The sequence below is a fragment of the Melopsittacus undulatus genome, chromosome 3, assembly GCF_012275295.1.
Source record: "Melopsittacus undulatus isolate bMelUnd1 chromosome 3, bMelUnd1.mat.Z, whole genome shotgun sequence".
In the NCBI taxonomy this organism is placed as follows: domain Eukaryota; kingdom Metazoa; phylum Chordata; class Aves; order Psittaciformes; family Psittaculidae; genus Melopsittacus; species Melopsittacus undulatus.
Genome location: NC_047529.1, coordinates 20,299,916 through 20,324,918, shown reverse-complemented (window position 1 = coordinate 20,324,918; position 25,003 = coordinate 20,299,916). Strand labels below are relative to the sequence as shown.

The 25,003-nt window shown below is 43.0% G+C and overlaps 1 protein-coding gene across 1 annotated transcript in view; it reads left to right on the top strand.

Moving 5' to 3' along the window:
- Positions 1 to 3,582: 3,582 nt before the first annotated feature.
- Positions 3,583 to 25,003, top strand: part of FKBP1B (FKBP prolyl isomerase 1B) — a 45,537-nt gene continuing 24,116 nt past the window's right edge. Inside the window, exons 1-2 of the mRNA XM_034061246.1 lie at positions 3,583 to 3,709; positions 6,309 to 6,356. Of these exons, the coding sequence (XP_033917137.1) occupies positions 3,673 to 3,709; positions 6,309 to 6,356 (85 nt within the window). The 5' untranslated portion in view covers positions 3,583 to 3,672. The remainder of the gene's footprint in view (positions 3,710 to 6,308; positions 6,357 to 25,003) is intronic.

Sequence of the window (25,003 nt, the reverse complement as noted above, 5' to 3'; positions counted from 1 at the left end):
GTATTGTCTGGGGTTTCTTGTGGCCTCCATGAATTTATATGTTTGCAGAATTTGTGCTTTCCATTTATGGACAATTTAGTGCTTTGGCTTTCCAGGGGTGTTCTTTGTGTGCAAATTGAATCTACTACACATGATTTGTAAATCCTTTGTAGATTTTAGAAACAGTAAAGATAGGATTTCATGGTATAGGAACTATGAATTAAACTGAAACACCCTAAAAATGTGAAAACTCTTTTGTCTTCCTTAAAGTGGAAATGCATAAATAGTTTGTAAACAGTGCAGGCAGCAGCGGTTTTAACTAAAGAAAATGAGATAGCTTCAGGTTTTGGGTTTCTGCAAAACCTCATAACTATGATCAGCCTGTCCACTGAGGAATCTTAAATATTTGAATCATGTGGTTCCATCATAACATTCAGGAAGGAGGGTTCAGAGAACCCCCTGCTTTTCCAGGACACAGCTTTTGTTGCCAGGATAGAAAGATGTGCTGTAGGAAGGTCTTGTGGTAAACCACTGTTCAGGAAGGTGACCTCTACAGAGCCGTGAAAGCTGAGACTAATGGACTTTACCCTTGATCCAGATACACTGGATCCCAAAGTGGGGAACGTGAATGTCATGCAATAGCTTTCAAAGAACATTCTTTAAAACACTCATCTCCTGGTCTGCTTTGATAATTTGGTTTTAGTAATTTGATTTGTTGTTTACTTTGTCTCTCCTCCAATTCTTTGCCAATTCTAAACTACTTTTATTTTAGAGGCTTTCTTGAAGATACGGGACATTCCTGGTCTCAGTGTTCTCTTCCAAGATATTCATATGCTGTGTATGTGTTAACAACCGTGTCCTTGAGGACCTCGATGTCTCCAGTGAATACTATAAGGTGAAAAATAACATTATTTGTTGTTCAATATTTGGGGTGACAAAGACTTTTAAAAATACTCACCCAACAATTTTGAGATGCCCTCTACAGATCCTTGTTCTGTCTTGGAATTTGGTCTTACCTTTCTTTCCATGTGCTTGTGAATATGAGTGTGGGGAGTCTAATTAGCTCATGCCCAAAAGAAGCTCTGTGTCTGCATTTAGAGACCCAGCACAGAGCAAGAGGCCATGGATGGTATGATTAGAAGCACAGTGGGTTTAGACCTAAGTAACTGCTTGCTCCCTTCTAATCCCATCTTATGGCTTGTGCATTTTGCTTTTGTGTTATGGTTCTATGTCTGCCTGAGGATGCTGGAATCTGTGTTTATAGCCTGTTATTTGTGATGACTGTGGTCATGACAATATGGATCCATCATGGATCCATGACAATATGTGGATCCATCACATGTGGATCTGTGGTCCCTTCTGTCCCTTATGTGATTGAGTCCAACATCCTCAAGTCACACAGCATGACTTGGGAACAGCTATTCTTCCACTATCATGGAGAGATATGTAGCCCTGACCAAAGGAATCATGTACTTATAGGGGCTCAAGGGAACCCAGTGAAGTATAAATCACTTTTATTCATCAGTTATACCTTCTGATGTTCTGATTGTCTGAGAGGACACAGACATCTACTTGGAGCCTGGATGAAAGCAGCTCTTTCCTGTAAAGTCAGGGGCCCTACTAGGTTACTGTGTACCTGGAATTTCACTTGATAGCTCCCTTTATATGCTCAGCATTTGCTGTGCTGTCCTTGTCACCCTGTAACAGCTCTGAGCCACATCTGGAATTAGCAATGTTCATGTGTCCTTAATGCTTCTGTGCCACTTCCTCCTCCCTGGCATTTTCCTGTTTCTCAAATGCATTTTCAGTATCTTTGTACTGATGAGAAATCAAATGACATTCTGAGAGAGGCACTGAAAAAAATCCCTTTTCAGAATTTACACTGCTACAGACCAGTTCTGATGAACTGAAGAAAGTGCTTGCTTTGGGGAGACCTTAGTGCAGCCTTCTGGTACCTAAGGGAGCCTACAAGAAATCTGGAAAGGGGCTTTTTATAAGAGCAAATAATGACAGAACAAGGGAGTATGGCTTTAAACTGAAAAAGGGAGATTTACATTAGATATAGGGAAGAAATCCTTCCCTGTGACAGCGATGAGGCGCTGGCACAGGTTGCCTAGAGAAGCTATGGCTGCCCCATCCCCACAAGGTCAGGTTGGACAGAGCCTTGGGTGATGTGTGAGGTGTCCCTGCCCATGGCAGGGGGATTGGAATTGGATGACTTTAAGATCCTTTCCAACCCAAACCATTCTATGATTCCACGATTCTATGACCTTGAAAGTCCTTTCCAACCCAAACCATTCTGTGATTCTGTGTATGCTACATACCAATGCAGAATTAACTGGGATGAAGGCAGGCTAAAAGAGATCTCCATCCTGTCCTTGTTACCACTTCTGAACTCACGCTTTTCCCCGCTTGGCCTCTTTTGGGGAGCTTCAGCCAGCCAGCCCCAGTAATTCTGGAGTGTCCAACTCACAATGAAATGTACAGTAAAGCATGGCAGTGAACAGACAGTCCGATTCGAACAGCATGGAAATCAGAAAGATGGTCAGTATAATTCAGACTGTAGCTGCAAGGGGCACATCATCACAATTACAAAACACCACAGGAATTCCCCAGCTCAGTTATCCTGACAGCTGCCCCATGTAGATGAAGATCCTTTTTCCTAAGTGGAATCCAGTTTGTAACAGATAGAAATCCTGAAAAAGCACAGTCAGAGAAGTGTGAGCTGAAATTAGATGGATACAGACAGCTCTTTCAGCTGGAAAATTGATGATGTCGAGGTTCCATTTTTACTTTTCAATCCAGAACACACAGAACTGTAAACAGAACGATTCCTTTAGAGTCAGCGGGGACCATGGAATTCATGTGCACAGTTAGTTTAGGAGGACATAGTATTTTTCATGTTTCAGGTACACTCATCAGAAGCAATTCTACGTCCTGTACAGGCTTTTGAATGTGTCACCTCACATCACGGAAGCACCTGAGAAACGTGTACACCGATTTTCTCATCTAGAACATGGATGAGGACAGTTATAGACTGTGTTGTGCATTTGGAACTCGGGGTACCTCCGGGTATCCTGCTGGAGACCTTCCGCTGCTGGGGGGCTGAGGCACGGCCGATGGGTACCGCAGCCTCTGCTGCCGCTCACCCGCAGGCACCGAGTACCTCTACTTCACGGCGCACACGCAAGTGCAAGCACGGGCGCTCTGCTCCCAGCTGCTCCTAACCGGGAATGTGCTGACCCTCTCCTGCCCTGCTCTCTGCCTGGCTTTGGGAACCCGCTGCCCGGTTCCCCTTCTGCCCAACTCGGGCTCACGCCCGAAGCCCTCCGGCCGAGCACCCTCCGGGCGGGGATAAACGGTGGCAGGACCGGGGGCACCGCTCCGCCGGGCACCACAAGCGGCCACCCCCGGGACGCAGCGCTAAGGCGGGCCCTGCCCGGGGGAGGCAGCCGCACCGCAGGGCTCTGGCGGTGGGTACCCCCAGCCGCGGCCGCCCCAGCCGGGGACGGGCGGCCCCCTTCTTCCCTCCCCTACGCGGCCTCCCCGCCCCTGCCCCGCATTGGCTGCGGGCGGCTGACGGGCAGCCTGGGAGGCCCCTGCCAACCGGCGCGGCGGGGCATGCCTGTACTGGGGGTCCGGCCGCGCAGAGCTGAGGGGTGCTGAACCGAGCATCGCCGCGCCAGTACCGCCATGGGGGTAGAAATCGAGACCATCTCTCCGGGAGACGGTACGGGACCGCAGTGGAGGGCGGGGGGCGAAGCCCTGCGGCACGGGGCCGAGGTTGCCCGGGTCCGACCGGCGACCCGACCTGTCGGGTGTTGCACAGGGCTTCGAGACCGCTGGCAGCCTCCGGCCCCGCCGCCGGGCACAGACGGGAGCGCGGGGTCCCGGTGTGGGGCAGCGGCGGGGTGCAGGAAAGGGGGCACAGACAGCCCCGCACCACCCCTTCCCGGTCCCCTTTTGGGCACGGAACCCCGGTGCGGGGGAGCGGGGAGAGGCGGCCGCGCGGGGTCCCGGCGGTAGCGGCAGGAGGAGCCAGTGGCTCCCCGGGCGGCGGCAGCAGCAGGGGCGGCGGGGCTGGTCTGAGGCATCCGCCGGCAGCTGCACGGAGCCCGGCGGTCGGGGGCAGCTCGCCTCGCCGCAAACTTTCCGCGGCTCCTCAGCCAGCCTCGCCGCGGGCACCGGCCGGTCGTGGCCGCATCCCTCCCTCCCGGCGCGGCAGCGGCGGGGCGGCTGCTTCCCTCGGTTCAGCCTGTGGTGCCGGCGAGGGCTGAGGGGCAGCCGGGTGGTCATAGCCTCTGCTGGCGCTGGCTCTCCTCTCCAGAGCCGGTTCGTGATGTTCTGCTCTCCCGTGGCGTTACAACCCCATTTCATAAGGTTGTGGTGGTTGTATTTGTTTTAGAGGATGTAATTTCTAGTACACAGCCATATGTATCTATATAATAGGCCAGATTAATCCTTGGCTGGTACACAACCGTAAATAATTTGTTCAAGCTGATCTCAGCTCAAGTTTCTTGGCCCAGTATATTTTCTTTCTTTGTGTGTGCTTTGAAATTGGCTTCTCCCTCTGTGCTGTTTAGCTCTGGGGATCAAATTCTTGTCTTGGTTGCACAGATATAAAAGCAGAATGCTTGTGTGGGTATTAGTGACATTGCAGGGTTGAGAGTAGAAAGAAGGGTGCAACTTAACCTTCTAATAGTACTTCCTAGCTATGAAATATATCAAGGCTGGCTTTGTAAGCAATATACTTTTCCAAATAAGGTGATATGGGTTAGTTTTCTTGATTGCAAGTCTTAATCAAAATCAGCTGACTTTAAACACTGTGTTAAAACGACAGCTAGTCAGTGATCTTGAGCATCTCTGCTTTTAATTCATCTTTGATGTGAATTTATGCAGCCTCATTGACTTGGTGTTACACTCACACAGCAGAACATGTGTCAGGAAGGTCTGATACTCCTTTTCTCGGATCTCTGTGCAACAGTGCATCATTTGAATAATACCTGTTTTATCCAGTGTAGGATTCATCTCACGTAACTTTCCTCAGGCTGGGTGCTAGTCTAAAGCAGTCTGTAGGTTTTTTCTGTAGTCATCTCCAGAGAATAATTCATCTTGCCTCTCTCTGAATTGGCTGTGTTTCTCTCCAGGCACTGCTGATTCTCCACTGCCAACAGGGAAGGCCCAGGAGGCTGACATATGATAGTTGTCTGTGTTTTAGATGGCTAAACTTAAATGAGAGAAATTCCACTTGCGGATACAGGGGTGCCCTGACTGGGTACTTACTATACTGTGTTTTGTGCCACTGCAGCTAGAGATATTCCAGCCAGCCGGGCTGACGAATAAGGCTGTTCAGATGATACTCTGAAGCATCATATTCTCAATTTCATGTTATAAGTTCATAGTGTTTAGCCTGCCCTTCTGCCTTTTACTGCTCATGGTGGGTTTGGCATCTAAGCCCCAAGTATATAGCTTATGCATTACTTGGTTATACCCTGTGCTGCATCCTGTAATGTGTAACTTGTTATTGTGTTAATTCAGACTATAGAAGTCAGAAAGCCAGCTAAGATAGGAGCCTCACTTTATGCCTGAATCCCCAGTTTTGAGCTTTCTGGTATGGTTGTTCATTAATAACGAGTCTGATTCAAACTTCAAGTTCTCCTTAGCCTGGGCCCTCCGCTGGCCAACCTTACCTGAGAAATCAAGGTTAGCTGCTTCAATACACTGATGACACCTGACTGAGCCTGGAAAATCTTCCTCTAGCTTTTAGTGCCTTTGGCAGTACCTAGAACAGGTAAAATGGAAATGGTAACATCATTTTCCAGTGGCAATAAAATAGTTTAAGCCTTCTTTTCCTTTCAGTATGGATATTTTAGGAGGAGCTAGCAGGCCTTTAGAAGAACTCAGTGTATCACTGCTTTATTGTTGCCTGATGCTGCAAAATTAAACTGCCTTTGTATGTGAAATTTTTTCAACCCCCTTCCTGGCTTATTAAAGTAGCCCTTGTTAGAGCTGTCTGGAGTAAAAGGGTTAGAAATGTGAATCAAATGCAAATCTTCACACTGGCAAACTAAAAGTTTATTTGGAAAATTACGGCAAGAACATTCTGAGAATTGTAAGGTTATAATCTGTGAAGTTTTGACAGTCCTTTTGCACTTGCAGAATGTAAATGCATGTATAAGGCATGGGGAAAATGTGTTGCATATTAGTGATTTGGCAACACATAGTCGGTACAAATCTCAGTGTAACACTTTCCTCTGGCAAAATAAACCTGCCTAACCACACAGGTCAATCAGAGAAAATAAAACTGTAACCTTTTATACTTTTAACAGGACGGACCTTTCCAAAGAAGGGTCAGACGTGTGTCGTGCACTACACAGGTAAGGCATGTTCTGAATACTCTCTCGATACTAACTGCCTTGCTTTCAAGAGTGATTTCCCATTTCAGACATTTGTTGCATCTTTTGCTTTGTTCTGTCACTCAGTCCCTTTGGTTATGTTCTGGTGGGTTTCCTGAATATATTTCACTTGTAGCTGAGCAGTTCAGGCTACAATGTCTTCGTGTGCATGCTAGAGATTTGCCAGGTATGGTGTTCAGTGGTGAGAGGCTAACAGATGAAGCTGTGGAACTGATTCTTTAAGCCATTGTGCTAGTTAATGAAATCGAGCATGAGGCAGTGAAAATGCTGGGTCCATATTTTTCCAGCCTTTGATCTTGATACAGACAATGAATGATTATATATATATATATCTTAAAAGCATGTGTCTATATATTGCCAGTAAAATTCATTCCAGATTGCAAAGATCAATACAAGGTCTATTTAGCACCTGCTTTATGGACTTGTATGAATCTTAAGTGATGAGTTGGTTAATGGAGCTGTTTGTGCTGCACCTTTGCACAGAGGGAGGATGTCCTTTAAATCAGTTTGTAGTGTCATGCTCTGTACATAGTTACGTAAATTGTCAAAAGAATGCAAAGGGCTCTGCAGTCCTAATTCCCAGCTGGAAGTTCACATCAAGAATTGCCATTTTACTGTTTTTTTTTTCCTGAAGAAAGCAAAATGTAGGTGATGGGGGAGATTGACAGCTACTGATCTGGGCCTAGATCTGTGAGATAAAGTTTCCTTACAGCATTCAGGATAGTAAGAAAGTACTCACTGTTGCTTGCTTTTGATTTTGTACTTGTTTCTGTAGCTTACAGCTGGAGCCAGGTGGGAACACTTTCCCATAAATGTAACTAATGAAGTAAACCTATTTGTATTTTCAAGAAGCTTTTTGATATAGTTTAAATTATATCACTCTTTGGGGAGTTATTTGCACTGGCTTGGGACATAGGACGTCTGTGTTTAAGTTCTAGTACATTTGTATTTTCAGAGTATTTTGTTCTGATGAGGGTTTGTAGTTTGAATTGTAAGTAGTTAAATACATGTGTCGCCCATGCCAGTCTCTGCTCTCGCAAACGTTCCTCTGTAACTTAGTTCTGGAAATAGATGTTTTGAAGCTATTTTTGTGAAGATGTTGAAAGATATGTTTCAGCTCCTGTCCAAACTTCAGAAATTTTATGAAATAAAATTGTCACCTCCCACCCTCAGTTAGTTTGAGATAAATTTAAGTGACAGAACTGAAATGGGAAAAAAAAACCCAAATGAGGCCAGTGGCTCCCACAAAGCACAGTTTTGCTGGATAACTTCCTAGATAGTGTGAATGGTAAATGTGGAAAGATAACAAGATGCTGCATACTCTTATTGATGTTAGATACCATCTTAGATGAGGCTATCATAAGCTGGTTTTGACATAAAAGACTATGGAAACTCATTAAATCAAACTCCAGCGTAAGCTGTGCTTCCTCCATGTATCTTGCTATTGGTGCTACGTAACCTCTCAGATTACAGATATCAGAAATACCTCATCCTTTCAATTCCAGTGCTGTGGCAATATCGAATCAGTCTCTGATGGTAATATTTTTAAAGGGGACCCATGGTTAGTGGGTAAAGTGTTTTCTTCCAGTGGTCTGTGAAGCATGTGAGAAGGTTGGCATATGAACATCAAGGTTTAATTTAAAACTATTCTATCTGAATACGACATAACTTCTTTTCATACTGATGCAATTCCAGAGATGTCTGGGTTTCATCTTGAAATGATCTCTGGCTTATTTATATAATCTTGTTAGACTTCACTGCACTTAATGCTTATCGTTGCCACACTCCTGTGAGTCCTGCTTTAGGAGGTGGGTAGCTAAGTTAGAAATGTCTGCAGAGATACCCAGAGCATCTGTCTTTTCACCTAAAATTAAGACTGCTAGGTGCAAGGAAATGATCCAGAAATCCTGCTTTCCAGAGCTACTCAGTACTGGGAGTGTGTAAAGCTCACAAGTTGTTCAACCCTTGTGTCAGCCTCAGGAGCTAGGCAGATATCTGTAGGGAGGTGTGTGGTCTGGGAAATGAGGGAACCACACACTGACTGAACTGCATCAATATCTGGTGATCATTTGGATTCCCAGAAAAGGCTAACCTCACTGGAATGCTCTGAGCACAGCTCTGAATCCAGCATCAAGCACAACAGAGAGCCACTTTCAGTCAAAAACACTGTCTGTGGGGAAGCGACTTCATGCATAATAACCAAACAGTTGTTTCAGACATGGCAAACCTATGCTCAGTTACCTTTTCCAACAGAAGAGAGTCAGAGCTCTGTTTCACACAATCACAGTATGGTTTGTGTTGGAAGGGATCATCTAGTTCCAGCACCCCTGCCATGTCTGCCACATCCTTAATTGCAACCATTATGTTCTTGAGCAGAAGAAAGCCGAATTTTCTTGCTCCTGCTCCCTCCAGTTTAGCCTGGGACATTCAGCAGTGAAGAATAGAAGAGCCATGGGCAAGAAAAGAAGCAGGCAAGAGGGTAATTGATTCAGACACTCATGCAGGAGTATTGAAGGAGCTGTGTTCCAGTCCTTGTCTTAGGGGTTAATTTTGTACTTTTTAAAATCCAATGATTTTCCCATACAGTGGTGCCTAGTCTTGACAGCTTGCTAGGTCACATAACCTGCTGCAGTGGCCCTACCTCTCTCTTACCAACGCACACACTATGTGGCGATGCAGCTCCTTAGCATAAACACGGTTAGTTCCATGAGTCCCTAAAAGCTAGGATTTTGCACATACATAGAAAAGACTTTGCCTGTATACTAATTATTCATGTCTTGAGAGGAGTCTAGAAGGGGCTTGCTTCTGCCAGAGCAAGTTAGGAATTTTTAAGAAGACTCAAATGAGGAGTGGGCTGTGGGCTCTGTTTTATCTTACTTCCCCATCTTGCCTTCCCTCTCCAGGAATGTCATAGATGAGCATTCACCATGTGATGGGGAATGATGGCAGAGGGCATGGACAAGAGGGAACTGCTCATAATAAAGGAGTAAAAGGGCTGTGGCTTCCTTCTGAAGTGTCTTTGGGGGAAAAAGGCTTTTAGAAGCAAGCTGTCTGGATGTGTTGTCCTGGCAGTCCATGCAGAAAAAGTCCAGAGAGTGCCAAAGGGTGGTACCCTAGGTATTTCACAAAACTTTGGAGTCCTGTCTGCTCATCCTCCAGGATCTTATGATTCATGCATTGCCAAGGTAGGTATTCACCAGGGTAGTTTCTAGTCTGACGTCCCTACATGTTCCAGAGAAGTGGGAAGTGAGAACTGGAATCTCCTCAAGATGAAGGAGGACTGGGATTGAGTTTTACACTTCTGCTGTCAGCACTCCAGATATTAGGCTGTTATATGTGGCAGCATTGCCTCCTTATCTCCTTGTTCAACTAGATGTATAACCTCAGGAGCAGACTTTGTGTTTGATTCTGAAATGCATTCTATGCCTTAATGGACAGACCTAAGTTCCCATGGCCGTGAGACTTAAGGTGTAACCTCACTCGGGAACAGTTTAGAAGGAACCTCTTAGTTTAAGCAAATCTTGCCCCCTGCCTTAAGGAGTAGTTCTTGGCTGCTTTACAATTAGAGCAGGATTTTTGGATTACCCTTCAGAAATACCTGATGCCCTTTCTGGCTACATAACATGCCTTAGTGACTAACTTTGGTGCTGTAAATCACCTGCTGATTTTTCAGCTTTACCTTCCCTGAGTACACAAATAGCTACTCCAGATTATTGCAGAAGATTAGATAGGAGGACTGTGACAGAACAGAAAAACAAGTTTCAATCTTAGTATGTGATGGAAGAATGTGGTCAGATTCCCATATATTTTATCTTTGTTAAGAAATGTAACAAATACAGTAGTTTCTTCTTATCACCCAGCATTAGTGTTGTGTCTCAAAAATTACCTGGCACAATATTTAAAAAGTGATAGGACAAGGAGCAATGGGTGTAAACTGGAGCATAGGAGGTTCCACATTAACATCAGGAAGAACTTCTTTACTGTAAGAGTGACAGAGCACTGGAACAGGTTGCCCAGGGAGGTTGTGGAGTCTCTGACGTTGGAGATATTCAAGGCCCGCCTGGACAAGTTCCTGTGTGATGTACTCTAGGTTACCCTGCTCTTTTAGGGGGGTTGGACTAGATGATCTTTTGAGGTCCCTTCCAACCCTTGGGATTCTGTGATTCTGTGACAAGGTAGTGCATCGGCACCAAAATGCATTTCCAGCAGCAGTGGTTTGTGCCCTGTTTTTGTCAGGGATTTCATTGAGCAAGCTTCTGAAAGCTTTTGGCAATCTGCTTACTCCTTCTGTTTTCCATCTGCAAAATGATAGTTGTACTTTCTGTCTCATGTAGATAGATTGCAAGCAATTTGAAATACAAACTGCCTCCTTCTTCATGCCTAATGTAATGGCATCCTAATCTTGATTGGGTCTTCAGGTTACACTGCAGTACTGATAGTAATATAAGTAAACGAATTACAGTGTCATTAATCCTGGAGTGTATCAATGGAATTGAGGCATTTTCTGCAGCTTCATTTCCTGTGATTTACATTTGTTGACTCTGGCAATGGGAATCAGCAGTGCAGAGTTTTCAAAGATTTACGAAGGTGATACAAAACATGACTTTCAGTTGGAAATGTGCCTAAAAAAAACCTTTGCTGAGATTGGGAATACTCTGTCTAGAGACTGTGGGGTAAAACCTGCACTCGGGAAACTGAATCCCATTCCTGACTGCCCTGTTGGGTGATGGTGTGCCCTTAAACAAGCTTTGTGTGCATTGGTGCCGAACCTGCACTTAATAGTGAGAGGGCAGGGTTTTTTCCAAGTTTTTCAAAGCTGATGTTCTTTCCTGTTGCCCCATGTAGCTTGTGGCACAGCTGAATTCTTGACCTCTTAATCTTTCTCCTTGACCACCTGTAAATCTGTGATACCAGTACAACTACCCTTTTAAAGAAACTGGTGATGTTCAGTATTTGTGACGTGCTGGAATAGACTTGTGATAGTGAGATGATAAAGGCACATTAAATCATTGATGGCTTAGTAAACTGGACTTCTATCAGAGGTTTTCTACAGACTTCTTAGGCTAGAGCAATGACTACAAAATCACACCAAATACATTTAGAATAGAACAGAAATAGACTATTTAGGTTGGAAGGGACCTACAACAGTAATCTAGTTCAACTGCTTGACCACTTCAGGGCTTGCCAAAAGTGACCTGGTCTAACGGAGGGTGGAACTAGATAACCATAAAGGTCCCTTCCAACACAAACCATTCTATGATTCTGCGTTGTTAAGGGCATTGTCCAAATGCCTCTTATAGACAGACAGGCTTGGGGGAGTGGCCACGTCTCCAGGAAGCCTGTTCCAGTGCTGGACCACACTCTCAGTAAAAAAATGTTTCCTTGTGTTCAGTCTAAACCTCCCCTGGTGCAGCTTTGAAGCATTCCCACATGTCCTGTCACTGGATCCCAGGAAGAAGAGAATCAGCACCTCCCTCTCTACTTCAACATTTCAATACTGAGAAGTTGATTTATGTATGCCTTTTAAAATGTTTGAAGTGCAATTCCCTTTTGAAATAAATGAATACTACTCCATTTATTTCAGCTGAGTTGTAAATTAATTCCATTTTCGGAAGCAGGCTTTTATTTAAGACAGAGCAAATGATTAATTGCTCTTTATCTAGTGATGTGAGGACAAACACATCATCTGATTTTCCCGTATATTACCAAAATTACTTTATTTTTGCTTTAGCTTTGGCAATGATGTAGTATTGAGAGTTACAGTTGTCTATATGAAGTTGAAAGCCTTTTTTTATTCTTTCTAATAACAAAAGCATATTGTATAGGTGCAGGTTAACAGTAATTTATAGAATATCCTTGATCTATCATGTTGGTTTTTTTAAAAAAAGCATTTTCCACTTAATACAATACAAATATAATGCAATTCCCTTGAAATAACTCACGCTAAAAAGAGAACAGATCTGCCTATTTTTCTTGGATCAAAATCAAACCAGTTTTAAGCATACGTAGTAATAGCCAGAGATTTCTCTATACTGAGGTACTCTCCAAAAGACTAATGGTACTTCAGAGTAACTTTTGCGGAGTCATATATTTGTCTGTGAGCTTCAGCATCTGTATGACTGGGTGTACATTAGCTCCATGTGAAAGCAGTTTGTGCCCAGTGAGTACAGGAGAATATTACTTCTTTGGTCTTCAGAAACATCTCTACCACTTCAGTGGGAGCTGTGTATGTTTATCTGAGGGGACAATTGAGGTAAGGAAGGAATTTGATCAAAAATCCTTGTTTCCAGGAAGCTGTCTAGCTGGGTTTGGAAGAGGATAGTGAACACTGCAACCAGGAGTGATCATTAATAAGAACTGGATTGTAAGAGATGTTACAATTTAGCCTTAATTATAACCAGCTAAATCTTGCTTACCTAGACAGAACTTTATTGTTTTATCAAGCATGTTCCTGAGCTATATTATACTAGGGGTGTGTGATGTCTGTCCATCTTTTGGGGCCTGCCAATTTTCTGTATTTTATTTACTTAATTTCTTCAAATTGCCCTGGTTTGGAAGGATGAAAGCCTTTTACTTCTGCAGAGATCTTGGTGGCAGCTAAGCACTTACGAGCATCCTTTTCCTTCGGTGAAGTACAATTGTAAAAAGCAGTTTTAGTCCCTAGTGAAGAATGTGGTCTTTCAGTGCCCCTCAGTAACGATTTGCAAGTCTCAAAACTGTCTTGGTAAAAGAAGTAAAATTCTCATCTTTGCTTATTTAATATAGATTGGTTACCTCTGGAAATGTTTTAGCAGTGACTTCAGCCCGACAGTGATCAGAGTCCAGAAGCAAAAGTTCAAGGAGAAGAAATTTCTTCTCCTTATTTTGCTGCCAGCTTAGTGATGGATTCAGGTATATTACTTGTTCTTTCATTTTTTACATTTGAGAAAAGGGGGCTGTGCCTCTCAAAACGGTGATGGAATTAATGTTTGCAAGTACTGTGAATGTTGCTGTAAGAAGAGGCTAGTCACATGGAAAAATGGTTTGATGAATATAAAAAGGTTCAGAAATTTGTAAGAAGAAATGTAGCAGCTGCAGCAGCTGAATTGGTGAGTTTAAACTGAACATACCAGATCGTTGCCTGGTGGAAGAGGATCGGTGTAATAACTGTGGCCTCAAGTTTCCCAGTTGCTTCTCCTTTGCGCTGAACACTGCATTACATGTACTGTGCCCATCAGTTTCACTGAAATAACTTGTGGTTTTAAGTGCATTTTAATGTGGGTGATCGAAACTTTCAAAAAGGAGCTTGGAATTGTCTGTCAACATTCTTATTGGCAACCTCAGCTGAGAAGTGATGGCTTGACTGAGAACCTGAACTCTCTCTGAGTAAAGGTGGTCTCCACTGGGACAGCTGCTAATACGCTTTGTGCAACTAAAGGGAAGAATTCAGGATTGTATGTGAATGCCATCTTATATTCATGTGAGAAAAAGACGGGATGAGTTTCTTGGACAGTAAAGAAGATAATAAAAAGATTTCTTCAAGATAACATACACGGGCACTTTCTCCCCTGCAGGAAACACACTAAATGATTTGGTAACTGCCAGCTTTGATTCTGAAGCACCTACTAGCCTCTACAGGATTTCCTTTCCTGGAGGAATTGTAGCATCATGATCCCTTGCTATTGTGCATAGAAATGAAACTGATAGCAAATAATTTAACCTCGTACTCCTACCTCACAAAAGCCTCGAAGAAGTGGATTTCAAGATGTTAAAAAGGGTTCACAAAGCAGATTATGGAAAGTAGCAGGGGACTTGCAGCCTCTGTTCATCAAGTTTTTAAAAGCTCAGAACTACTCCAAACCAGTGCCATCTTTTTAAAAGTTAGACCACTGCTCTCAGACAGTATTTTTGCTGGGCTCTCTTTGCACTTTTTAATGATCCCCGTGTGCCACTCTGCATACTTACAGCTCATATGTATACTTAAGGACTAGGACCTGAAAGGTTTGCATCAATTCATGATCATTAGAATTCCAGGTCCTCGCAAGAATGACATAACTTTACAATAATTTATGTCCCCCAAAATCAAAGAAATAACTGTGCAATGAGTAGCATTTGTTAGTGTAAAATGTACAGTTGCTTACTACCTCAGCTAAATGAGAAACTGTCAGCTGGCACCACTCATAGTCTCATCTGCCTTTACTGACAAAATAGAAATGACAGCACTGTATTTACTTAATTAAGAAGCCTACGTTGAGAGCTTAGTTACCTTAAGCTACCTAAATAGTTAGCCTTTGGATACGCCTCTCTATTGATTAGATAAAAAGCTTAATGCAGTTCCTAAGTCGGGCAATGCAGATAGGCAGGATTTGTGGAAGAGGTACTGTTTTCTTAATTACACAACATGTGGTGTCATCTCTCTGCAGTGGAAATGTGGCAGCCACGTTTCAGGTGTATTACCCCAGCAATTGCTGTGCGGCCAGAGATCTCTGCAGGCTTATGATCCTCAGAGCAAAATGGGTTGGTCTGAGTGCTGCAGTGATGTGTGTGGGACATCCCCGGGGAGGACCATTCCAAGATGCTCATACAGTACCCATCTTTTGGCACTGGTAGGTGCCGAAATGGGTGGACTCAGAGGAAACACGTACTCCTGCTGGAAGCAGTGATTCAGTGTTGGCATGAGTTCTGCTGAGTCTTGCTGAACCAGTGCCAGAGGGCTTTATATTGAAAGCGACATCTTTCAATTGAGATACATTATTTAGCTTTAGTTACTCAAGGGCATTTTAAATCTATTTTTTTCCCCGAAGACTGCTGGCTCCAGAAGTTTGTACTCCCTTGCACATCACTCAGTGCAAGGGATCTTAAAGGTTGTAGCCATGGTGTCATCAGGCAGAGCCCATGGACCTTTGTAGCTGCCAGGTGAGGCAGTCAGGGAGTATAGTCCTTTATCTTTGATCCAGCATCCTGGAACTTCTGAAACTCAGTGTTACAGCAGTGGTTGTGAGGCACACTTGATTTCTAGCTATCTCTGTTTCTGCTTATGGTATTCCAAGTCTGGTTTCCCCTTCCAAAACTTTTCCATTTACTCCTGCATAGTTACTGATTCTTAGTTTTCTCTTGCTGCTTTAAATCTCTTCCCTTTGCACGTTGATGCAGCTGCCTTGATTTAACAGCTTAGTTGTCATCTTTTATTCTGTTCTCAGTGAGAAACTGAAGACTTCTGGTTTGCTAAGCATGGTTTCCTCCTGGGCAGAGGAAAAGACTTAACAATTTGATCATTTTCCAATCTATGATTGCTACAAACAATACACACCCTCATGCATTGGTTCTGTCTATTTTTTAATTATTGAAGTGATAATGATAAAAGCCATTGAAGTTGCTGCTGTTGGCAACATTAAAAAAGTAGCATCTTTCTGTTGAAATTCTTTACCCCGCATTAGGAAAAAAAGCAAACAAAACCCCCCACCAAATCAAAACAAAAATAGCAACAAAACAAGCAGGTGTTTGGAAATTACACTTTAATACTATATAGGGATTATAATTATGGGAATTTATACTTTCGTTCTTCTCCATGTGTAAATTTCTGTTTCTGTTCTAAGCAAGGGTTTCCAGGAAAAGAGGAGGGCCTCATAGTTTGAGAGGTGAAATCTAGCCATATCTAGGGCACATAAAAGATAATAAAAGACGAGTCACACAGTGGACAAGTTCCTGAGACATCACCATGAACTGTTGCCATTTCCAAACTGGAATGTACTATTTTCAGCCTCAAGAATTGAAGTAAATTTTTGTTATTGTGAAAGCTGTATTTTTCGTGGAAAAGTCTTTCCACAAATTTTGGTTTGAAGGTTGAGTATCTGACACTGGAATTCATAGGCTAGCTGCCAACTCTATTGTAGAATCACAGGATGGGTTGGGTTGGGAGGGACCTTCAAGATCATCCAGGTCCAACCTCCTGCCATGGGCAGGGACACCTTCCACTAGACCAGGTTGCTCCAAGCCCCGTCCAACCTGGCCTTGAACAGTGCTAGGGATGGGGCAGCCACAGCTTCTCTGGGTAACCTGTGCCAGGGCCTCACTACCCTCACAGGGGAGAACTTCCTAATATCTAATCTAAATCTCCCTTCTCTCAGTTTAAAGCCATTACCCCTTGTTTTGTCACTGCAGGAGTTGGTAAAAAGTCTCTCTATGTCTTTCTTATCCCCTTTTAAGTACTGAAACTCTGCAACAAGGGTTCCCCAGAGCCTTCTCCAGGCTGAACAAGCCCAACATTCTCAGCCTGTCTTCATAGGAGAGATGTTCCAGCCCTCTGACCATTTTCATGACCCTCCTCTGTTCCCCTGGCTATGGTTGGCTCTCTGGGCTGCACGCATACCTTGTACAATTCTTCATTCACCAGTATACCCAAGTCCTTCTCCATAGGGCTGCTGTCAATCCATTAATTCCTCAGTCTGTTGATACTGGGGACTGCCCTAATCCAGGTGCAGGACCTTGCGCTTGGCCTTGTTGAACTTCATGGGGTTCGCATGGGCCCACTCCTAAAGCCTGTCGAGGGCCCTCTGATGGCATCCCTTCCTTCAAGTGAATCAGCTGTATCACACAGCTTGGTGTCATGTGAAACCTTGCTGAGGGTGCACTTGATCCCACTGTCCATGTCATTAATAAAGATATTGAACAGTACCTGTCCCAGTATTGACCCTTCAGGAACACCACTTGTTACCGATCTCCATTTGGACATTGAGCCGTGGACTGCATGTTTTTGGATGTGGACATCTGGAGTCAGTGAATTCCTTATTCATCAAATAGTCCATCCATCAAATCCATACCTTTTCAATTTAGAGGCAGGGATGTTGTGTGGGACCATGTCAAGGGCTGTACAGCGGTCAAGATCAGTGACATCAGTTGTTCTTTCTTTATCCACCACGTGCAGTCATTCCATTGTAGAAAGTCAGGTTAGTCCTATTGGTCTGAGATAAAGAATGTGCACTAACCAAAATTCGTGTCAGTATTTAAAGTTGTGAATCTGTATTTTACAGGTCAGGCTTATCTTCAGTTGTAATCTGAATTAGCCCTGTATGGTTTCTGCCCATTTTCATTTTAAGGCAAATTTATTTTTCCTTATTAGGAAGTTCTTTCTTGCTTGTAGGTTATATAACATGATGGTCGCCCTGCTACACATGTGCAGTCACCTCAGAAGCATCCAGCCATAGTCTCCAGTACCTCTGCACATGACCACTATCCACACACACTTAAATTACAGAGTAAAAGCAGAATCACATGTAATCTTCTCTCATTCTGAAACTGTTCTCCTTTTTTTCTGGAAGAAGTTGGAACAGAAAGACTAACTTTAACCATCTGGGAGAAAACTTCTTCATGGAGAAGAGCTACCTTTCATGGAGAGGAGCTACCTTTTCTGCAGTGTCATGCTGGAATACCTGACCTTGGCTTGGGCTTGAGATCACTCTCTTCAAGTGCCTCCACTCACGAGAGCAGAACTTGTTCTTCTGTCATGTTGCCTGTGTGACCAGCTCCCCAAACCCTTTCTGTTCAACAGTGGCCAGCTGGAAAGGCTGTGGCTGTCCTGCCCTGCTAGGGCAGCTTCTGGTGTACACAGAAACCGCATCAATAGGTTTTGTTTTATGCTCTTGGATTTTCTTCTGCTGTCATTTGCACCTTGTCTTCAGGCAGATACATAGCAGGGACAGGTTCACAGCTCTTACTTAGCTCAGTCAGCCACAGCACAGCTGAGGGCTATCATTTAACGTGGGTTGAGCTCATTTTGTCATGTTCTACCTTCTCCTGGCTAGAACTCAAAAGTCATGACCTTTTATATCTGAACACTGAGGACTTGCAGAGCCTGTAACTATAAGAAGGGATGTTGTAAAGGCATCGGAATGGGATAGAAGTGCCTCATTAAAAACTGATCCTCACTTGTGCCATTAAGACTTGTTCTATGTGAAACCTTTTATACAGCTCATCTCCTTTCCAATGTTTATTCCAGTTCCTGGCTGGGAGTGTAGGAGTTCTAAACACTTACGAGTCAAGTGCAAATTCAGGGTTTATGCAGTCATGAAGAACTGCTGTCATTAATCTCCTGTGGATAACTTAAAAACTTGAATCTTGTTGAAGCGCTATACCCTTCATTCATAAACCCCTTTGGAAAGGGAAAAGCATTGTTTATTTTCTTTTAGAAGACAGAGACATTCAGAAGGGAAATTATTTGTCCAGGGAACACAGCAAGCTTCTGATAAAGATGAGGTAGAATTTAATATGTTTTTAAAGTCCTTATCTATTATGTTTACCTATGTATTTGTTACATTATCAGCCTACATGATACACATAAATGTATATATGTATGTATATGCAGATATATGCATGTGTGTGTGTATATATGTATGTATATAAGTAGCCTCTATCAGTGCTGTGGAAGACCTGTTTCTTTTCTATCAGACCCCAGAAGTATTTAACATTTGAAAACAAACTATTTAAATTAAGATGAATGGTGGAAAGTTATGAAGGACTTGAGTTTTTATCGCTTTCTGTCTTGATCTAACCAATACTGATTTGATTGGTTATATAAGCACTGTAAACAGCCTCAATCTTTCTCTGCTATAAAGAAAAATAAGGGATTTAATTGTAACGATTCACTTTATTTCAGTAAAGTAACTAAAGCCTGCAGTATATTGATTCACTAAAACTGCAGAGGCATTTCTGAAGTGCTTCCCTAAGACTTCTTATCATGCACATTCAAAGCTCCCCTTCAGATACAGAAGTTTCTGAAGATCATCTAGTTCCTGTGATGGGCGAGGATGTCTCACACCAGACCATGTTGCTCAAGACTCTGTCCAATTTGGCCTTGAACCCTGCTAGGGATGGAGCATTTACCACTTCTCTGGGAAGCCTGTTCCAGTGCCTCACCACCCTCACAGTAAAGAATTTCTTCACTATATCTAACCTAAAGTTCCCCTGTTTAAGTTTTAACCCGTTACCGCTTGTCCTGTCACTACAGTTCCTAATGATGAATCCCTTCCCAACACCCTTACAGGCCCCCTTCAGATACTGGAAGGCTGCTATGAGGTCTCCACGCAGCCTTCTCTTCTCCAGGCTGAACAGCCCCAACTTTCTCAGCCTGTCTTCATACAGGAGGTGCTCCAGTCCCCTGATCATCCTCATGGCCCTCCTCTGGACTTGTTCCAACAGTTCCATGTCTTTTTTACGTTGAGGACACCAGAACTGCACACAATACTCCAAGTGAGGTCTCACAAGAGCAGAGTAGAGGGGCAGGATCACCTCCTTTGACCTGCTGGTCACGCTCCTTTTGATGCAGCCCAGGATACGGTTGGCTTTCTGGGCTGTAAGTGCACACTGAAGCCAGCTCATGTTCATTTTCTCATCGACCAACACCCCCAAGTCCTTCTCTGCAGGGCTGCTCTGAATCTTTTCTCTGCCCAACCTGTAGCTGTGCCTGGGATTGCTCCGACCCAGGTGTAGGACCTTGCACTTGGCCTTGTTGAATTTCATGAGGTTGTCATTGGCCCACGTCTCAAGCGTGTCAAGGTCCCCCTGGATGGCACCTTCAAACAAAGCAGGCTGGACCTGAGAGAGCTTGCAAATATAAACACAAGTTGCGAGAGGTGATGGAGAGCTCAGAAATCATTTGCCTTGTAGAAAAACAGTAATGAAGTCTTGAGCTGGGATTTTTCCCTGCATGAATGTGGGAAGAATCATTGACTGACTAGACCACTCCTCCATACTGTAATGGAGTTATGCAACCTGCAGTCTTTCTATTATTTAGTCTGTCACTGTAGTACTGGCCGATTTGCAGACTACAAAGCATTTAAATGGTGACAGCTGTATTAGGCTGTAAGGGACATGGTTAGCCATTGTGTTTATTGAGGGCAGTGAGATAAGAATAGCTTCCAGTCTTCAGTGCTTGCCACACTTACTTTAGATTTTGGTCACCTCTGTATGTTTTTGGACAAGTGGCTGTGTTGAAAAAGTGGGAGGTACTAGGGCAATAGTTATCTTAGCTCTTCTTTTTCCCCTGAGAAGCTAATGTAAAATACAGGCCAAGAAGGTGTCAGCTGATAAAAGCCAGACAAATGTGAAGTGTTCTCTGGATTTGGTGTCAAGGAGCTTGCCATCTGTGAGAAACCGGACATACTCTGGCAGAGCCATTCATGCATGAATGAATGAATGTCCTCAGTGTGCCCTTCCACTGCATTTCCTGCTACTCTTTTACTACGTGTAGGAGCACCCGTCTTCTAGTTTTTCATTACCATCTCCATAAGTTGTAATAAACTCCTAGAAGAATTTTCTAGTTTGTTTGTTTAGTCATATGCACGTTCTATTAATGTTCAGTGTTACTTGTCATGCAGCTTCTAAGCACGTGCTAGTGGTATGTTAAATGATTAAGCTTGTTTTTCTGATTGCTTCCTCAGAAGATGAGTTTTAACGCATCCAAAAAAAACACGTGACTGCCGCACGTGTCAGGGCTGAGATTATGATTCACAATTAGAACATTTTACCTTGAATAGGCAAACAAGGTGTCTCTTGCGGAGAAAGAATTACTGTTATTCATATGTACAGGACTTTGTTTAAAGGAAGTACTGTGACCTTCTCCTGAGCAACTGCAAATTCAAGCCTTTATAATTAGCTTCTTATCAGAAAATAAATCAATGTCCGTAGCCAAGGTAACTTCAGGACATGACTTGCATAAACCTGTCACCGAGCAGGATTCACCAGAACCCCATTTGTTTGTGATCAAGGAATGGTAACAGTGTGAACATGACAAGCCCTACCAGGGTGATGTATTTAAAGAACCCTCTCCCCCTACTCCCATACCCTGAAATAGTGTCAATGCTACACAAGATTATCTGCCTGCCTTTTTCACCCCAAAAAAGATTCATGGCATTTGGGTTTACAAGTCAAGAACCTCTATTTTGCTGAGCCTTTCTTTTACTGCTCCTCATGAAGCAGTGTTTGCTAATTTAGAAATGCTTAGAAGTACTGAGCTAAGTGAGGGTGGATTCAATGACTGCCCCTGCATGCGAGGAAGATACTTAGGACCTTTTTGTAGTGAGAAGCCACAACTCATGCATGTTCTTCTACCCACTGTTTGCCAAAGAGTGAGGGAGAGAAAACTTTAAAAGTAGTTGGTATATGGATTTAATGTTTCTCTAACTGTGGTGTGTCTCCTATACCATGGAATATTGTATTAGCTTAAATATGAGATAATTTATGTATTTAAGGTTCATTAGTGTGGATTTTTACCATTTGTTTTCCTGCCCTTGGATTTTCTTGAATGAGACATCTCTAATACAGGTGTATGTATGTTTGCATACTCATGAAGTATAAAGACCTTAGATCATAATGTTAAAAACTTCAGGTCAAAGGGGGTGGGGTTTTCTTTCAGTATTTAAAACATTTTAAAATAAATTCCAATTCTTGTTTTATCTCAGTATTAGAGTTCTGAAATGTATTATGCTATATTGTACCTTGTTCTGCTGGTCTTTCTCATCAGTGGTTTTGGTCAGTAATGGTGGCAAAATTCTGTTTCAGGATAGAATAGAATGGAATAAGCTAGAAATAGACTAGACTATTTCAATTGGAAGGGACCTACAATGAGCATTTCTTCCAACTCTCTGACCACATCAGGGCTGACCAAAAGTTAAAGCATGTTATTAAGGGCACTGTCCAAATGCCTCTTAAACACTGACAGGCAATCTGGGGGTTATGGATAACGAATGTTGTTAAGCTGTCTCTCCAGGAGTAGCTATACAGATGACTGGACAATGGTTCCAGAGTATCACAAGGTTTTCTGCAAGGAATTCATGATACCTTGAATAAGAAACTAAAAAAGATGAAAAATAAGCATGCCAGTGTATATAAAATTGGCTTTTTGAGTAAAGGACTTTCCAGTAGGCCTTAGAATGGACTGGTGTTAGCCCCACTGTAAATGACTTTTTATCAGTGGCAAAAGATATCAAGCTGATAAAAATTAACAAATATATCCTAAACAAAGGGTCTTATTCCATTGGTCATTGATACAGTGTAATAAGGATTACTATGTAAAATGGGCACAAGTCAGTAATACATTTCAGTTTCTATAAAACCCCTTACAAAGTCCTGTGTGGAAGAAGAAAGAATGAAGCCTAAGCTTAGAGATAAGAGGACTCTGTTGGGCAAAGCAATGACATTGAAAAAGGCTTGGGGAGCCATGGTTGACCATCAACTGAACACAAGCTCCAGGGCTGTCCTTTAGGCAAAATGCTGACTGCAGCCCATGAATATATGAACAGGAACACTGAGGAAAAAGAGGAGGTCCAAAGGCCTCTCACTGCTATATGGCTGTGTAAAACACAGTGTGCTCAGTTTTGTAGTCTACAATGCCGGAAAGAGACATGAGTGGTAGAAGTGCTGGGAAAACTTCCTGAACATAAAATGCTGAATTTATTCAACAGAGGTTAAGGGATGTTTTGCTCCTTACATGGGGAACAAAAAATTGATGGGACCAAGACACATTAAGAGATCACAGCTGGAAAGTGAGTATTTACAAGTTCACCTGAAAATAAGGAATACGTTTGGACTGGAAATACTGATATATAAGTGAACACCAATCAATAATTGCAGTAATTTCATCCGCTCTGAGAAACCTTTAAATCAGCTCTAATTCAACCAGGAATTATCTAGTGAAAATCCTACAGCCTGCGTTAAAGTAGGAATTAAAATGAAGAGATGGCAAAGATCACTTCTGGCATACAGGTGCATTAATTAAGTTTTGTCATGTATTTTTGAAGCATTGGCTGCATTCTCCTTCAATGGTCTTTTCCTCATGTAGATGAGCCCTAAAGGCTTCAGGTCTTTCCTAGATTCATAGCTTTTAGGGTTGAGCTGGCAATTAGTGTGATTCTTCACATACCAACATTTGAACTTGAACTCATTTGCTTCCCTAGGTTTAATCATGTCAATTTTTCTTTTTTAGCATTTCTTCCTTTTTGGGTGTGTGCCCATATCTTTGGTATGTTTTCATGTATAGATACGGATGAAAACTTCAAAATGGTGTTGATCAAAATGTTACCTGCTTTTCCAACTGTTTGGGGTTACGATGGTCAAATAAATGCTCTGCCGTGGGTGGAATTCACTGACATTAGAGGACAGTGAGCATTTTATTGGAGATGCTTCATATCATGAAAAAATGAGCTGGTACAGAGCTTTGGAACCATTCATATCCACTTGCATTCTGATTAACCAGCTTGCATTAGGCATCCTTAGAATTGGTCACTTCTCTGAAAAATAATTGGAGCACATTAAAATGTGATTAATAAAGTAACTGATCAATTATGGAACATAATATCATGTTTCACCAAAATAATTTTCTGTACTTAGCCAGAGGCCTTAATTATGTTTTTATACTGCTTTGGTTGATACAAATTTTATTAGATAATGCTTATTGTATATGAAAACCGAAACAATTGCATTGAAACAGATGGATATTTGACTTCAAGGTATGTCTTTGATGTGGGGATTACTGGGCAGAAACCTTTGACCAATGCTGTGAATCTGACCAGATAGCTGTAATGGCTCTCTCTATAAAAATAGGCGAGTATTAGAAACCCCTAGCAGAAGACAGCAGGATCTGCGAGAAGGGAGACTTTCCACTGTGATCTGCAGTGCACAGAAATATTTGTGGCTCAGGAAGATTGACAAGCCAGTGTGCTGCTTAGGGTAACAAATGCTGTTTGCATAACTCCTCTTGCAGGCATTGCATCACATTTAATTGTCCTCCCTCTAACAGCCGTATCTGACAGAGTATTCTGGAAAGCCCTGCCTTCTCAGTTTAGCACAGGCAAAGCAAGTTTCCGCGGCAGTTTTCTTCAGGAGCTGACACTGGCCATTTGAATCCCTGTCCCACCTTCATCTCTGCCCTGTTTTGCCACAGCACTGCTTGACTCTGGTTCTGCTGTATGTTCACATGGGGTGTGCAGTTGTGTGGCTCTATGTTGTGTGTGCATCAGAACTGACTCATGTTACAGGAAAACCCTGCACTGGCAAACAGCATTCACAGTTTGTGCTTTAAGCATACCTCAAGGACATCTGTGTATGAGGAAAACAAAAATAGCCACCCTGGACAGAACATGGGAAAATCCTTCTCTGGAGAGTGGCCGTAAAATAGAAGGATCCCACCTACAAATATGATGCATGCTTAACACAGAGATTCACCTTGATTTTGAAGTCCTGCTAACACTGGACTTGTGTTTTGTGCTTTGGAGACAAATCCTGAGGCCACTGGAGGACCTGTGCTATGACCATACTGAAAGGTGCAGGCAGAGGCAGGTAGAACCACAATGTGTCTGGGGGCTGTGTGGACACACCAGGAGACTGGGATTGGCTGCATGTCATTGGGCAGTGGAAGTGGTTCAGTCTGAGCATGGTGGTAGTGAGCACCTTGATATCTTTCCCAATGTAAGCCTGCGTCATAGACATTACAAGAAATAGTAGAGCCATGGACAGCCTTGCAGCCTATATTTTGGTAAAATATACCTCATCCCATAGGTGGTTTGGGTATAGGATGCTTGATTTTGGGATAGTTTTGTTCTGTTTAAGTAGATAATGATACATACTCCGTTTATTTT